At 44.5% G+C, this 15,927-nt stretch overlaps 2 protein-coding genes across 2 annotated transcripts in view; both read left to right on the forward strand.

Annotated features, from left to right (window-relative positions):
* Nucleotides 1-15,927, forward strand: part of LOC308315634 (Golgi apparatus protein 1-like) — a 50,493-nt gene that overhangs the window by 6,858 nt on the left and 27,708 nt on the right. Inside the window, exons 2-6 of the mRNA XM_080763712.1 lie at nucleotides 3,641-3,670; nucleotides 5,156-5,242; nucleotides 6,331-6,546; nucleotides 13,244-13,447; nucleotides 15,615-15,686. Coding sequence (XP_080619838.1) covers nucleotides 3,641-3,670; nucleotides 5,156-5,242; nucleotides 6,331-6,546; nucleotides 13,244-13,447; nucleotides 15,615-15,686 — 609 coding nt within the window. The remainder of the gene's footprint in view (nucleotides 1-3,640; nucleotides 3,671-5,155; nucleotides 5,243-6,330; nucleotides 6,547-13,243; nucleotides 13,448-15,614; nucleotides 15,687-15,927) is intronic.
* LOC308314713 (aminoacyl tRNA synthase complex-interacting multifunctional protein 2-like) lies at nucleotides 10,160-11,383 on the forward strand (the record flags this gene model as incomplete). Its single annotated transcript, XM_080762368.1, has 1 exon — nucleotides 10,160-11,383. One exon carries the CDS (start codon nucleotides 10,160-10,162, stop codon nucleotides 11,381-11,383), a length of 1,224 nt encoding a protein of 407 aa, XP_080618494.1.

The raw sequence follows: 15,927 nt of genomic DNA on the forward strand, positions 1-15,927 counted from the left end.
ACAGCAAAAGGGGTTCCCGCCCTGAATGGGTTAATCACTGGTCAGAATGAGTTTTATTTGAAAGTTTGCTGGTTGCTAACAGACAATAGTCATGAGTCATGACGCAAGCACAATTAAAAGAGGGTTGGTTCACTGTTATACATTGTCAGACAGTTGAACATGGTTTCTAGAGAACCTCAGCATCTGTGCATCATGTATGGTTTAGGTCAGGATAGAATATAAAATAGGTATGATGATATGCAGCTGTGTCCAGAATTGGATTATCATCATACTATAATTCACTCAATGTCTTGAGTGTCTGTCTGTCTGAATGAATGAATGAATGAATGAATGAATGTCTGTCTGAAACACTGTCGTAGCTCCTCACTGCCTGCACCAATCGCTCTGACTTTTCACACAGGCATTGGCCATAATATTACGGAGGTCTTAACGAAGCCCTTTTTTCAATTTAACAACTTATTAATTTATTTATTTGTTGGTGAATAAAAATGTCCTATCTACTTACATGGGAAAATGCAAGAATTCACATCAAGTCTTTGTCTCTCAGTCGGAGCTACAGTTACACCACTTAGTTGGAAGGGAGGTCCATAATAACTATTCAAATTAATGTAATACATAATTACCATTTTGCCACTGCCATTTTCACTTTTCTTCAAAACACATTTTTGGCTCTTCCACCTACAGCTTTTGTGCAAATCTCACAGAAATCGGTACACATGATCTCTGGACCTATATCCGATTAAAACACCACGGGCAGAAGCTTCATAGTCCATATCGTTGGGCTGTAATCTGCTTCCAAAGTTAGTGGGAGGGGCCTGTTTTACAAAGAATTACACAAATCACCAACGGAATGTCCAATCCACCCAAAAATGTATTCACACGTCGAGGGTGGTTTAGTCAAAGGAGAGCCCAAAGCAATTCCATTTTCATCCACAGGGGGACGCCGCAAATGCGGAATTTTAAATCGTTTATTGCAAAAACTGGCCATACATAGCAGAGATTTAGCAAACACCGTTATCCTGGACGAAAAAAGTGCAGCGTTGGATAATGTTTTTAATATCCTTCTACAAAGCACCTACTGTACAGCTCCATCCCATGTAATTAGAATATTTTGTGGCATGGAGGTGATCAGCCAGTGGCACTGTCGAGGTGTTATGGAAGTCCAGGTTTGCTTTGCAGCTTAGGCATACAGCAGATTTGGATTCAGCAGACCTTAATACCCCTAGAAAGCATGTATGCCATAAATTAACACGATTTGCCTTCGGGGTTCATATATTTGGGAAAATGACCCAGACTATGATAACAGCCGTAAATTATTTTTTATTGTTCAGTCTTATGTCTCACACCTTCCTCTTGACAATACAGTCTAGATTCTGTGTGGGGTTCAGGTCAGGCCAGTTGGCTGGTCAGTTAAGCACAGACAGTAATAACATCGTCACTACACCAATTACTAGCGTCCTTGGGTTTCTTGAAAGGCGCTATATAAATCCAAGTTATTATTATTATTATTACTAGTCGTTTTGGCTCTGTTGGCAGGTGCCAAAACGAGCTGGAAAGGAAAATTAGCATCTCCATGAAGCTTGTCAACATACTGAAGCACACAGTGCTGTAAAATATCATAATAGATGGTTGTGTTGAGACTCTGGACATGACAAAACACAGTGATGATTTAGGCCATGTTATCGGCTGGTGTTGATCCACTGACTGACTCATGACTGAAAATGTAACAATGGTTTCAACACAGCCATCTTTTTTAGAGTACATTGTGCTTCAGTATGTTGACAAGCTTCTTTGGCGATGCTAATTTTCCTTTCCAGCTCGATTTGGCACCTGCCCACATAGCCAAAACGACTAGTAACTGGTGTACTGACGATGGTATTACTGTGCTTAACTGACCAGCGAACTGGCCTGACCTGAACCACACCCAGAATCTAGGTTGTATTGTCAAGAGGAAGGTGTGAGACATAAGACTGAACAATAAATCATTTTTTTACGGCTGTTATCAAAGCAAACCTGGGCTTCCATAACACCTCAACAGTGCCACTGGCTGATCACCTCCATGCCACGCCCCATTGATGAAATGATTTGTTCAAAAGTAGCCCAGACCAAGTATTAACTGCATACATTAATATATTTTCAGATGGTCGACATTTCTCGTTAAAAAAAAACTTGTTCTAGTGGTCTCGTAGAATATTCTAATTCATTAGGATAGGATTTTTTTATTTTCATGAGCTGTACGCCATAATCATCCAGATTAAAACAAAAAAAGGTTTTAAATACCTCACTTTATGTCTCTCGTACTACACTGTCTCCCTCTCAGCCATCCTACTGTCTCTCCTTCACTATCTTCCTCTCAGATTATCTACTGCGTCTGTCTCGTCTATATTTTGTCTCCCTCTCAGCTTTCCTACTGTCTGTCTCTTCTATACTGTCTCAGTGTCTCCCCATCAGCTCCCCTAGCCTGTCTCTTTAGTCTCTAAGCTCTCCTATTGTCTGCCTAAGCTCCCCTATTGTCTGTCTCTCATACACTGTCTTCTATGATGCATTCTGTGTCCCAGCATGGCCAAGGACAGTTCATCCAGTAAGGCTGGAGAATCGCTGGAGAATGTGTACTTGGCAAGTGTTAAGATATGTCAATGTGTGGGAGCTGGCAAACTAGTCTGTTGTCTCTCTGGCTGTTGTTGTATTTCTGTCACTGACACTGTCCCTCACGATCTCATCACTCTTTCTTTCTTTCTTTCTTTCTTTCTTTCTTTCTTTCTTTCTTCCTTTTGGAAAATATGCTATTTGGTTTTGTTTTTTTCACTTGCTGAAAATGGCAACAAGCCCACAACGTGTTGCGTGTAGCTTGAACAGTAGATTGGCTATTTTCACCATGCAACCAAGTGTAAAATGACGTATACTGGATCTCTTGTCCACTAGTCCCTTCCTAACATTTTAGTCTTTCTTTTAGTCATCACAGCTTAGTTTTCATTTAGTCTCCATTAACTTTTCTGCGGTGAAAAAAAGCTAGTCGACGAACATTTTTCGAGCAAGTTCCTTCAAACCCCAACTATACTCCCCAGAAGCCTCTAATAGTTTGGATGGATCCTTTTGGGGCAAAACATACCCCAAAAGGAGCACTGGGTTGGGGCCATATTAATTTATCTGAGATTTTCTTTCTTACAAAATGTGAAAGATATTTGGGGATTGACTTCCTTACCCTACTCCTACTGGCTACGACGTGACCAATAATTTGGCACTGGCTGTTTGCAAGATTAGTCACGGACAGACAAACAAAACATTTTAGAGTGTACTGTACATTGACGGATACTCTTCTTAGAACCCACTAAGACACACATCAACACACCAGCCTGAAACGATTTTTCCTCTCTAAAAGATTGCTAATATTTATATTTCCTTATTTTGTAAATAGTGACTCCTGTCCTGTTACACCTTACATGTTCAATTGACACAATATTAAATGATGATGATGTGGTTTCAGAACCTTTTTATTAAGTGGCACGCACGCACGCACGCACACACACACTCTTCGCTGCCAGTTTGTGTGAACAAATAAATGCATGCTGTATGCATTTGCACATAATTTTGACAACTGTTTGTGTGTCTCTCTCTGTCTGTCTTGTCTGTGTTTCTGCAGGATGCAGAGATCTCCAGTGACTGCAACCATGTAAGTTCCTCCCCCGACGAGTACCCTCCTGCTACCTTTCATCACATTGTCATATCTGTACTGTACATGTGATGACCTGGCCTGAAGAGGTGGCTGTAAGAAAGTGGCCTGAGATTGCCCAGTTTGCTGCTAGTTTGAAACCTTCAACCTTGCAGCTCCCAATGCATTGGTGCTCCCAATAAATTCACTGGACTTTAATCCATAAACTACATGAAGACAATGCAATGCAACATGTGAATGGATGAATGGATGAATGGATGAATGGATGAATGAATGAATGAATGAATGAATGAATGAATGAAAATGAATAACTAAGTAGTTCTTAACCCATTTTGACCTGAGATCAGATTAAAAAAATGTCTTATGTTAATGTAGGGTCCAGGGACCCTCAGGTGTACCCTTCGTGTGGTTCCAAATGAACCTTTACTGCTCTGTAACTCTAACGCCCTAACCACACCAAAGGGTCACCATGCAACTCCTTGGGTCTCGACCAGGGGGGCAGTCAGACAGATATTTCGTGAAGCCGCTAAGGACATCGAGATTTCCTGAAAGTTCATATAATGGCCTGTTGTGGCGCTGTCATTGGGCCCAAAAAAAACCATATCTCCATAGAGGCCCATGTATTTGGGCCCAACTTCACCTGTATTACCTTAATAAACATGGTCATGAATACTTTCTGCTTCCAGTCACTAGTTAAAGTCTCATTTCTCATGTCATAATATTCTTTTTGGAAAATGATGGTCCCATTTATTCAAAAAATTACCATAAAGTCGTGTTTGTTCTGAGGGGCGTGTCTACCGTTACAGTCTATGATCGGGAGCCACCCCCCCCCCCCCCCCCGTTCAGTCAAAATAAAAACCAACGAAGAGTAAGGGGGTAAGTCCCGCCTCGTTGTCTGGGCCAGCCAATGGCCAGCTGGGCCCAAATGGAGCCAGCCAATGGCCAGCTGGGCCCAAACGGATCTAGAAATATGGCGACTTGCAGTGCAAGGAATTACAGGCTTCATTTTACGTCCATGTTAGAACGCTTTATTTACAGTCTATGGTCTCGACCCTTTGGTGTGATTAATAGGGCTTTAGAGTTATGGGGGTCCTTGAAATTAAAATGTGTGAGAACCTGGCTTACACCCACGGTTGAAGTCACAAGCTCACTGGACCAGCATTCAATTGGAAATGAGCACAAACTGTCCATTTCAGAGACGGAGATGGGGTTTCTTTTTTAGAGCTTTGCCGTCTGCAGTAGCTGATCCTACGGCTAAAGTTTAATCTGATAATATAAATGGCAAACGCATCAAAGTAACTTGCCTGCATAACCTCATTGTGACTGAACTGAAGCCCAAATGATCTTTCGTCACATGACTTTCTTTGTTGACAGTTATTGGAAAATCACATTTTCTCTGTGTCGTCGTCCCCCCCCCCTCTCCCCCTGCCTCGGTCTATCATTTTCTCTAACCTCTGCCTGTCTCTCTGTGTCTCTCCTCATCAGCTTCTATGGAACTACAAACTCAATCTGACCACAGATCCCAAGTTTGAGTCTGTGGCCATGGAGGTCTGCAAGAGCACCATCGCCGAGGTCTGTCTGCTCTGCTGTACTCTCAACCAGCTCTGTGTAGACTATACTCTAGACTGTATAGAGCATGAGTCATCATGACACTGACTTTTATGATTTACACTCTCCCAACACTAAAATCTAAACCTGTGTGTGTAGGGGCGGGGGGGGGGGGTATTTAAAAAAATACATAGTGAAAATAGCAGACCTACGGGACACGTAGGGAAAATACATGCTTCTCGATTATTTGATGAACCTACTTGAGCAAGTTTAACAGTTCTACTGCGTAACCCGCGTTCCCCGCTATTTAATCCATGTGTTTAATTCGCCGTTTTTTTAATAATTAAAAAGAGAGAGCGGATTTGTCACAGACCTGGTGACAAGGCCGTCACGTTATGATGACGAAACCGGAAATCAAGCCATGCTCTGGGCTGCTACTGCTTCTGGGAAAATGAGTTCAATTCAAGTGAATGAGGGGTTTGTTTGGACTACAACAGGCTGTCCATGCTGTTTTGGTGTAATGGCGGCATGCATAGGCCTATGCATTATTTTTCTTTAGAAACAAGGCCAACTAATTATAATAAGCAGACATGGCAACACTGCTGGTTGACTAATGGAGGAATGAAGGGAAAACAGCACCCCCTAAAGTCACAGATCACTGAACTAAAGCTCTGAAGCCCATTTTCTCTGCTTGGTCTTTTTTCCACTACTCCTCCTGCAAGACATTTTTCTATAAGCCATATCTCCAAAACTGGTGGGTCAAACTGAACAACCAATATGTCAATTTGAAGCTATGATTCCCTGCTTACATATGACACAAAAAATCCAATGGCAGTCTCTCGATCAAATCTAGTCACAAACGCTCACATCACATCATAGGCTATACTAAATGCATTAGAAGACAAAAAAACATTAGAAAACAAATGTATTTCCACAACAATAAACAGGAAAACATGGCATATGTTTTGGACATATTTCGAATGGTGATTAATCATGATTAATTAATGTTGAAGCTGTGATTAATTCTGATTAAAACTTTTAATCATTTGACAGCCCTAGTTTTTGCTTGTGTGTGTGTGTGTGTGTGTGTGTGGTCTATTCCCACGCCGCAGACAAAGGAGTGCAACGAAGAGGAGCGCGGGCGGGGCTACCTGGTGTCCTGTCTGGTGGACCACCGCGGCAACATCAGCGAGTACCAGTGCAACCAGTACATCACCAAGATGACGGGCATCATCTTCAGCGACTACCGGCTCATCTGTGGCTTCATGGACAAATGCAAAGAGGACATCAACAGGCTGCACTGTGGCAGCATCAGCACGGGGCAGAAGGTATGTGTGTCGCCGTTTGTTTTTGACAGCGCATTTTTATGTTTTTAGTCGTAGTCTCTTGAATTAGGTTTAATTTAATTTTTAGTCACCTGGAATGTTTTAGCATTAGTCCTAGTTTTAGTTGACTAAATATCATGAGATTTTAGTCTACTTAATCTACAGTTGATTTAGTCGACTAAAATGTGTTTTGGCGGGCCAATGCCGTCGTAATGGCTGATTTTACACTTGCTGAAAATAGCTATTTTCAGCATGCAACTAATTGTAAAATGAATTATACTGGATCTCTTGTCCATTAGTCCCTTCCTATAACATTTTAGTCTAGTTTTTATTTAGTTTTTATGTAGTTTTCGTCAGTGTAAAAAGGTAGTCGACGAACATTTTCTTGTCATAGTATCGGTCGACGAAAACGACACTGGAGACAATGCATTGCATGTATACAGCGTCTCAGCAGAAACCAAACGTCAGAACCCCCCACCCCACCCCAAAAAGGGACACACTGAATCAAAATAGGTTACAATGCACATCCATACTGTATCATCTGTATGTACACATACCATTACATGTGACCTGAATGGATACCGGAGAACTCGCCAGTTTACCAAGTCGGCGAAAACTCTTCATCGGTCTTCATCGTTATGCTAACATGCTGTCTTCATCAGTGTAGTATGTCAAACTCGCAGATGTTATAGTTCACTTCCAGAGTGATCAAATTATTTTTGTGCAATTAAATGGTCAGCTAGATGATGATACAAAGGTGAGTTTGTGAATACCAATGATAAGTAGGAATTGTTTACTAATTAATTACATTGTTTCGGTACTTTGGTGTTTAAACTTATCATCATCATCATTTTATTTAACTCACGACCATGATCACATGGTTTGGAGCACAGATTCATAAAAGTTTTTCAGAAAAGCACCCAATTTATAGATTACTTTTTGTTTTTCAGATTTTAGTAATGCAATTAATCTAAACATAGAAGGGTGGGTAAGTGGCAGGTATTTTTGCCTGAAATTCATAATGCCAGTGTTCTTACATTCCAACAAAACATGATACTCATCTCCAATTCTGGCTTCATTACATAGGTTACAAATCCTCTGACTTTATTCCAATCCTTTATATCTACCGATGACCTTTGGGATTCTTGTGTTGTTTAGCCTAAGGTTGCAAATAGCCTGTCTATACTTACGCTTTTCACATAGAAGGTATTTTTCTAGTTTGAACTCTTGTTTGTATTCAACATAGATGTCACATGATGTCATACATACTATTGAGTTCACTTTGCCACTTTTGCAGAAACTGATCTTTCAACCTTTGTTCGACAGTTCGCTTCAACCAGTCAATGTTATTACATTTCTAGGCCAACCAAATGTAAGACATACCACAGTCATCCAGTATTTTCTTCACCTGTGCAACCCAAGGTGACACATGGGCACCTGTGTTGAACAGGTTAAGCAGACAGTCGTACTCAGTTTACTCTCTTTTCCTTCGATCAACCTTGCCCAGTACCCGATAAGTCTCTTTTTAACAGCGATACAAATTGGGTACCTCCCCAGCTCACCATACACCATATTACTACAGGTAGTTGTTTTATAACTTTTAGGATATACTTGAGAAATTTAAGATGTCGTTTTTCTAGTTTTTCGAACCCCCAGATTTCACATGTGTACAGCATGACTGGTGAGAAAAGTTCCAATGCAACATTTACTGGTAAATCAAATGATCTACATTTACTAAGGAGGGAGTACATGGCACGTGAGGCCTGCTTGTGTAATTCTTCGATAGCAGTCTTAAATGATCCATTATAGTTCATAATAACTCCAAGGTATTTGAAACTATGGACAAGCTCTAGGTTGACTCCATTACAGACAAACTTTAATTTGCTGACATCAGCTTTTCTACATCCAAAGACTGTGACCTTTGTTTTTTCACTATTGATTTTCAATTTCCATTTTTCACAGAAACCACACATCAGGTCTATTGCCTTCTGCAATCTCTATTAGCATTCCTACTTTCTCTAGTGTTACGTCTAAACAACTATCCCCTCTCTCTCTCTCTCTCTCTCTCTCTCTCTCTCTCTCTCTCTCTCTCTCTCTCTCTCAATTCGATGCAATTTAAATGAAGGTGAAGTAAAACTAAAATGCACTAAATCGCGGCGAGTTGGTAAACTGAGTTCTCCGGATACCACCTGAATGCACAGTCCATCTGTGCACACCTACATTAAAATGGCCATGTGGGAGGAGGTACGGTAGAAGGAAGGCACTGGAGCAGACGGCCGGTACGAAGATGTTTTAGATACATTGAAGCGCTGTCTCTTTCTTACTTGCACTCTGCTAAATAAAGGCTATAACTGTCCGCGTTTGCTCCAGTGCCTTTTCTTCTACCTCATACCGGTCCTGCCCTTGAGATGCGCCGGACCAGCCTAACCCATTTAGGCCTGACGTCGAAATAAAAAGAACGTTCGCTCTGAAAGAATATATACCTACTCAAAGATTGGTGCCGCATTTTTACGATTTAAAAAAAATAGCAGACCTACATGTTCATAGCGCGCCACTCGGTAGCGCGCTATGAGCTTGTAGATCTGCTGTTTTTCAATAGCTAAAGTATAACAGAATGCTTGAAACACCGAAAGGGGTTCCCGCCCAAAATGGGCTAAAATAGGCCCCTTGTGTCTTGTGGGTGGACTTTGCATGTCACAAATGTAACATGTCCATATATAGAGACTTTCTCCATGGAAACGCAACATAAAGAGCCCTGAAAATACACTATAGGGTAGCAGATTGGCGACACAATCGTTCACCTTGTGATACAAGCATCGCATACGGCGTGAATAATTGCTAGAACCTTCCTTTTCAGAAAAGCCCATTAGTCACCTAAAAAGATTTTGTGTGGAAAAATGCAAAACAAGATTTTTCATTGTAGAACTTCAATGTCTGAACATATTTGAATGATCTAGTTTTCTAAATGCATGTATTTTGATATGATAAATTTTTGTATAGAATGACATTGACCTGTAGTTATATATCAGAAGATGCGCCTAAAGTCCAGAGGCGACCGAGCCTTCTCTGTTGTAGGCCCCAAATTATGGAACCCCCTCCCACGTCAAATTAGCCCCTTCCATCGAGACTTTTAAATCTCGCCTTAAGACCCACCGTTATACCTTGGCTTTTAAACCCGCTTGAGTTTCTTCGGTCCTTGTAAATGTTTTGTTTCACTGTCTGACGCTGTCGCGTCTTGTACTTTTCCGTGATGTGTCTGTTTGTACTTTGTTGTAGTTTGTTCTGTGTGGTAGCGATAGTGTATTTGATTTTATCACCCCCTTGTCTGAAGTAAAGTCAGAAGGAGCATGTTCCTAGCTTTAGAGTGCAGTCTGACATCATTGACCCCATATTTGGCAAGTCTTGACGTGGAATTCCATATTTGGGCATGGCCCTCATCGTGACAACAAGAGCGCCAGGACAGTTTATAAGCCACCGTGGTGGCTTATAAACCCAGACACGTATTGCGGGGGCTTGATTCCTTTCTTTGGCTCATTGTTGTCTGTCAGGAATAACACTTCGAGAAGAGAAGGGGAGAAAAAAAAAACTCTTAATTTGTCAACATAATATCGCCACCATGCCCATGTACCAGGTAATGCCCGCCTGTGGTGGTGAAATAAAGGTCGCCGTTCCTGATCTCATGTACAAGATACCAAATATCCACCGAGTAAAAGAACGCCTGGCGCCGGCTCGTCGGGATCGGACCACGAAGAAGGCGTGCGAGCTGAAAGTGGCCGTGGAGGGACTGGTCAAGACCGTGACCGTGACCGTCCCCGTCGACAGCCTCCTCTCCCCCCCCGCTCACATCTCCACGACAACCGCCCCCTTCAGAGGCGCCGCCGCCGCCGTCGCAGACCTCGGCGCTCTTCTGGGCGAGGAGGAGTCGGAGTCGGAGTCGGGTGAAATAGCACGCCTGTTGGCTCTTCAGGATCGGATCATGAAGAAGGCGTACGCGCTGAAAGCGGCCGTGGAGCGACTGGTCAAGACCAAGACCGTGACCGTCGTCCCCGAACCGGTCGACAGCCTCCTCTCCCCCTCCGCTCACATCTCCACGGCAACCGCCCCCTTCAGAGGCGCCGTCGCAGACCTCGGCGCTCTTCTGGGCGAGGAGGAGGAGTCGGGCGGCGGCGCTCTCCGGGACATCGTCGTGAGCGCCAACCCGGCGCAGCCGCCTCCCCTGACCCTGCTGGTCCTCCACGCGCTGCTCAGCCGGCGCTACCGGGTGCTGTCCACAGTCGCCGTCCACTCCTCCGTGTCCGGCGTCGTCGTCGTCCCCCCCGAGCTGCTCTCCTGCCTCGGCCCCTGCCACCCCGACAGCTACGACCGCCGGTGCTTCCAGGTGGGCTTCACCCTCCTCTGGAGAGACGTGCCCAGGCTGCAGATGAGGCACTGCGTCCGGAAGATGTGCCCCGTCGAGGGCGAGGCCAACGCGGCGCGCTTCCTGTACCGCCTGCTGGCGGAGCGCCCCGGCGGCGACCCGGCCCGCGGCGTGCTGCTGGACGGCTGGGTGGACCGGGCGTTCTTCCAGCTGGCCGCCGACGAGGGGGGCAGCTGCAGCGCCGAGCAGCGGGCCGCCACGCTCTCTGACCTCAACGACGTCCTGGGTCGCGGCACTTGGGTGGCGGGGTCGGAGTTCACCTTGGCGGATATCGCCTGCTACTGCTGTGTGCTGCGGTGCGGACTGGCCGAGCACTCGCACCCTGCCAACGTCCAGCGCTGGCTCGAGGCCTGTGACGACCTGGGCCTCTTTGCGACCACCAGGCTTCTGCTGCCTGCGGTGACCAAGGTGTCCCACTGTTAACACGTCTGCTGCCCGCGGTGACCAAGGTGTCCCACTGTTAACACTTCTGCTGCCTGCGGTGACCAAGGTGTCCCACTGTTGACGCTTTCTTTGCCCAGAAATATTCCGAATAAAGGCGCTATAGCTATAGCCCAGCAGATGAGGCGGATTTCACTCTGAAAATCCCCGACTTCCATTAACCCCCCCCAAAGCAGGGGAACACATTTTCTTCCATTGTCACGTTGCGCTGTGACATCTTAAACTCTCTCTAGAAGCGTTTATAGTCCAAACAAGATGCTAGGTTAAGTCAGAAATTACTTTTGGAATTTTACAATACAAATCTTTAAAGAACATTTTCTCAAAAACCTTAAGATTTATCGCCCCAAAATGTATGCAAATGAACTGGGCCCTCATCAAACCCTGTACACTCAAGACACTGCCCCCGCTGTCAACCTTAAATCTCCATATGGAGCTGACCTGTTCTGACATTCCTTATGTTATTCTGACCTCCTCAAACCCTGTACACTCAAGACACGCTCCATATGTTGCCAGTACGGAATTCATTCCATATGTTGATCTGACCCCCCATGCCAAAGTGCCATGGGGGGTGACAGCAAAGTTATATTTTGTAGCAGTTTCTTTACTAAATCATTAAAATGTCGATATTGAATGGATCTTTAAAAAAAAAAAAAAAAAAAACCTCCATATCCAATATCGATTCTGTCGTTGCAAACAAACCCAGGCCACTTCCACCCAACCCTCTGTGTATTCATAATGCAGCAATACGTTCCAACGGATTGTGTGGCCCTGGTCTTTCCCTAGTGGGACTGATCGAGGGTAGCTACTGGGACGTAAGTCGGGACTTGATCACCCCGGCTGGGTCACCCGAGTGAGGGGTATGATGTTTGCGAGACCTGAAACCCCGATGACCTTGGGATACATCACTGAGGATACGTCCCAGTTGATGACCTTGGGATACATCACTGAGGATACGTCCCAGTTGATGACCTTGGGATACATCACTGAGGATACGTCCCAGTTGATGACCTTGGGATACATCACTGAGGATACGTCCCAGTTGATGACCTTGGGATACATCACTGAGGATACGTCCCAGTTGATGACCTTGGGATACATCACTGAGGATACGTCCCAGTTGATGACCTTGGGATACATCACTGAGGATACGTCCCAGTTGATGACCTTGGGATACATCACTGAGGATACGTCCCAGTTGATGACCTTGGGATACATCACTGAGGATACGTCCCAGTTGATGACCTTGGGATACATCACTGAGGATACGTCCCAGTTGATGACCTTGGGATACATCACTGAGGATACGTCCCAGTTGATGACCTTGGGATACATCACTGAGGATACGTCCCAGTTGATGACCTTGGGATACATCACTGAGGATACGTCCCAGTTGCATCCATGCGGTGTATTTTCGTTTCTGAGTAACTAAATGCTAATATAAACGTGTCATCGTAGTGAAATAAGGCCATGTGGATCATCGCCTTTCAAATGGGAGTCTTATAGTGTACCTCAGTACAATATTGCACTAGTTTTGTTTTGGGCATCTTCATCACCCTCCGGTGGACAAATGTGTGAACATTTGAGTTGCATACATAAAGATTATCTACAGACGGACTCGGTCTCATTACAGTTTTACACTCGGTGGTCACTTTTATACCAGTTAATTAATGCAAACATCCTCCTACTCCAAACGGAAGCAGTGTCTCAATTCGGGGCTTGGACCCCGTCCGAAGTGCGGATATGTCACAGAGGCGCGCAGAGGGCTGTCCCATTTCGCAGACGCCTCATACGCACCCTTCAACAAAATGCCCACTTTTGTTTTTGTCTCGTGTGTGTCTCCAGGACGTCCATTCCCAGGGGGAGGTGATCTCGTGTCTGGAGAAGGCGTTGGTGAAGGAGGCCGAGGAGAAGGAGGAGCGCTCCTCCGTCACGGATGACTGCAGGAGGGCTACGATGCGCGTGGCGGAGCTGTCCTCTGACGACTTCCACCTGGACAGACATCTGTACTTCGCCTGCCGGGACGACCGCGAGCGCTTCTGTGAGAACGTACGACACAACGCCCACTATCTATCAATCAAAATCCTCCACGTGCACGCACGCACGCACTCACGCACACACACACACACAGTTACGCTTTTCTTTCTCTGACTTTCATTCGTTCTCTCTCACTCTCACAGACACAATCTGTGTCTGATTGTGCTGTATACTTGGAGTGTATACGTGGTCCGCTCTCTTGGTTCGAACCACGAGTGGTTCGGCGTTAGCTCAACTCCCTGAGAGATCCCAGATGGTTGCGGTGTTGGGGAACATGGTTACCCAATACCGCCCCCAGCTGGCAAAGTCAGGTTAGATAAATCATCCCCCTAGGAATTGGAACATCCCTAAATATTGAACGTCCCTTGTAGATATTGATATGTGATAGAATATATTGATATACAACCTGTTCTCAGAAAATAGCTGATCTGCAAGCTCACTACAGGCCAGTGGTCCCCAAGCGTTTTCATGTCAAGGACCCCCAAATTGACACTAATTAGCCCGCAGACCCCCATTTGAAGAGATATGCCAGGGACCCCATAGATTTCTACGAATCTAGCAGTGTCACGGACCGCCAGTGTGACATGCATTAGTCCATGGACCCCCATTTGATGACATTTCTGTCTCTGGGACCCCCAATTTATATTGTAAAATCAACGTCAATTAACTCTGAGAGTGTACAAACTATCATTTAGCTGGGGACCCCCTGGAACTCTCAATGACCCCTGGGGGTCCCCATAACCAACTGTGGAAACAACTTTCCATAAGCTGTAGATCGGCTATTTTGGGAGAAGAGATGGAACGTAAATATAACATTGCTGTGGTTATGATGAAATAAATATATTGTAATTTTGTCTCATCTTGGTAGCCCACCATGCAGAATTTAATTCAGCTAGATATAGCTCATTCTGACACCTGCTCAACAGTTGTACCTGATTCATTGATTATTGTATTAACAGTTTGTATAGAATGGGTACAGATATATATCATATACAGGGTTAGAAAAAGGAAAAACTATTTACAGTATAGAAAGAAGGGGCTGTGGTCACTGTGTTCATAGTTTTTAAATATCATCAAGGACAGTCATTTTCTATCATGTCCTATGACAAGTGGTGGTATGCTACATAATATGAATGACAATGTTTCAAATTCAACAACATTTAGGACAATGAAAATGCCATCGTGATTCATCTCCATCCAATGTACAGTCTGTACAGCAGCTTGCAGTCTGTTCCATAGCTGGTTTGCCTTGGGAAAAAAACACTATTGCTAATTAGTTATGTAAGTTTTGCAACTTATGGGGATTAGCTTAACATTGGTCATGATAAAACCATATCAGCTATCACTTCAGCGAGTAGCCAACGTTATGCAGCAACAGCGTTATGTAGGCACAGTAGGCTATTTCACGGCTTTTAAGAGCTCCAAAACTGCAGAATGTTGAAATATCGTGGTCTGGGGGGGTTGAACTGATGCCTGCTAGCTTGCTTCCGAGTTGTTCCAGCGGGGCACCGGTGGTAAATAAAAAAGAATAAAGCGCCGATGCCAAATGAATGGGTAACGTTGTATGAATGCAACGCCGTAGCATATCGTTAGTTCACGTGAGGTAACGTTAACCTTTGCTAGAGATTGTGATGTTTTTGTCGATGCAGATTGTTAATACATTCAAATAATATTGGTTATTATCATATTTTTCCAAGGACAAAAAAGGCTTCTTACCTCGTCCGCCTTTCGCCCACTGTGATGTCCCTCTGTTTTAAGTCAGGTCGCGATGTCCCTTCGTTTTAAAGGGGATCCTAGCCCTAGCCCTCACCCCTAGCCCTCGTTCCAAAGAGAATTGAGAAAACCCTTCCTCCTCATGTGAACGCGCATCAGCAAGGGGAAGGGCCATGGAGAAGGGGGGAATTGAGAAATGGCCTAAATCTCTTTTGTGGTGAATATCTGATTTTGTAGTTCTGCTACTACTACTACTACTACTACTGCTGAATATGAATATGAATCAATGTTGATTCAATGAATCACTTTGAAATATCAGAAGAAGATGAGAATGAATCACCTGTTGCTGTTGGCACCTACAGTATCTCTGATGCGTTTCTGTTGTCACCTGTATCTCTGATGCGTGCGACCGTGCGTGCAAGCAAATGTCCCTCATTGTACTACTTTATTTCTTGTGTGTTATCAGACCCTGGCTGGTGAAGGGAAGGTGTACAAGTGTCTGTTCAACCACAAGTTTGAAGACTCCATGTCAGAGAAGGTACCTCTGGCCTCTTGCCTCCTGGCACATTGTCATGTTCACACCTCATCTGCACTGCCGGCGATGCGACGCGCGCAAACGATGAAATCTCAATGAGTCAATGAGACTGTTCTGACGTACCGCGAGCGTGCAGCGAGGTCGTCGACCCCTCCTATATTCGCTCGCAGAGTCTCTATTTGAGCGAGGTTTCGCGGCCTCTCAAACACTGTCATTGGTTGAGATCTACATGCTACTATTTATT

Source organism: Protomyctophum bolini (genome assembly GCF_963924005.1).
Source record: "Protomyctophum bolini genome assembly, chromosome: 1".
Lineage (NCBI taxonomy): Eukaryota > Metazoa > Chordata > Actinopteri > Myctophiformes > Myctophidae > Protomyctophum > Protomyctophum bolini.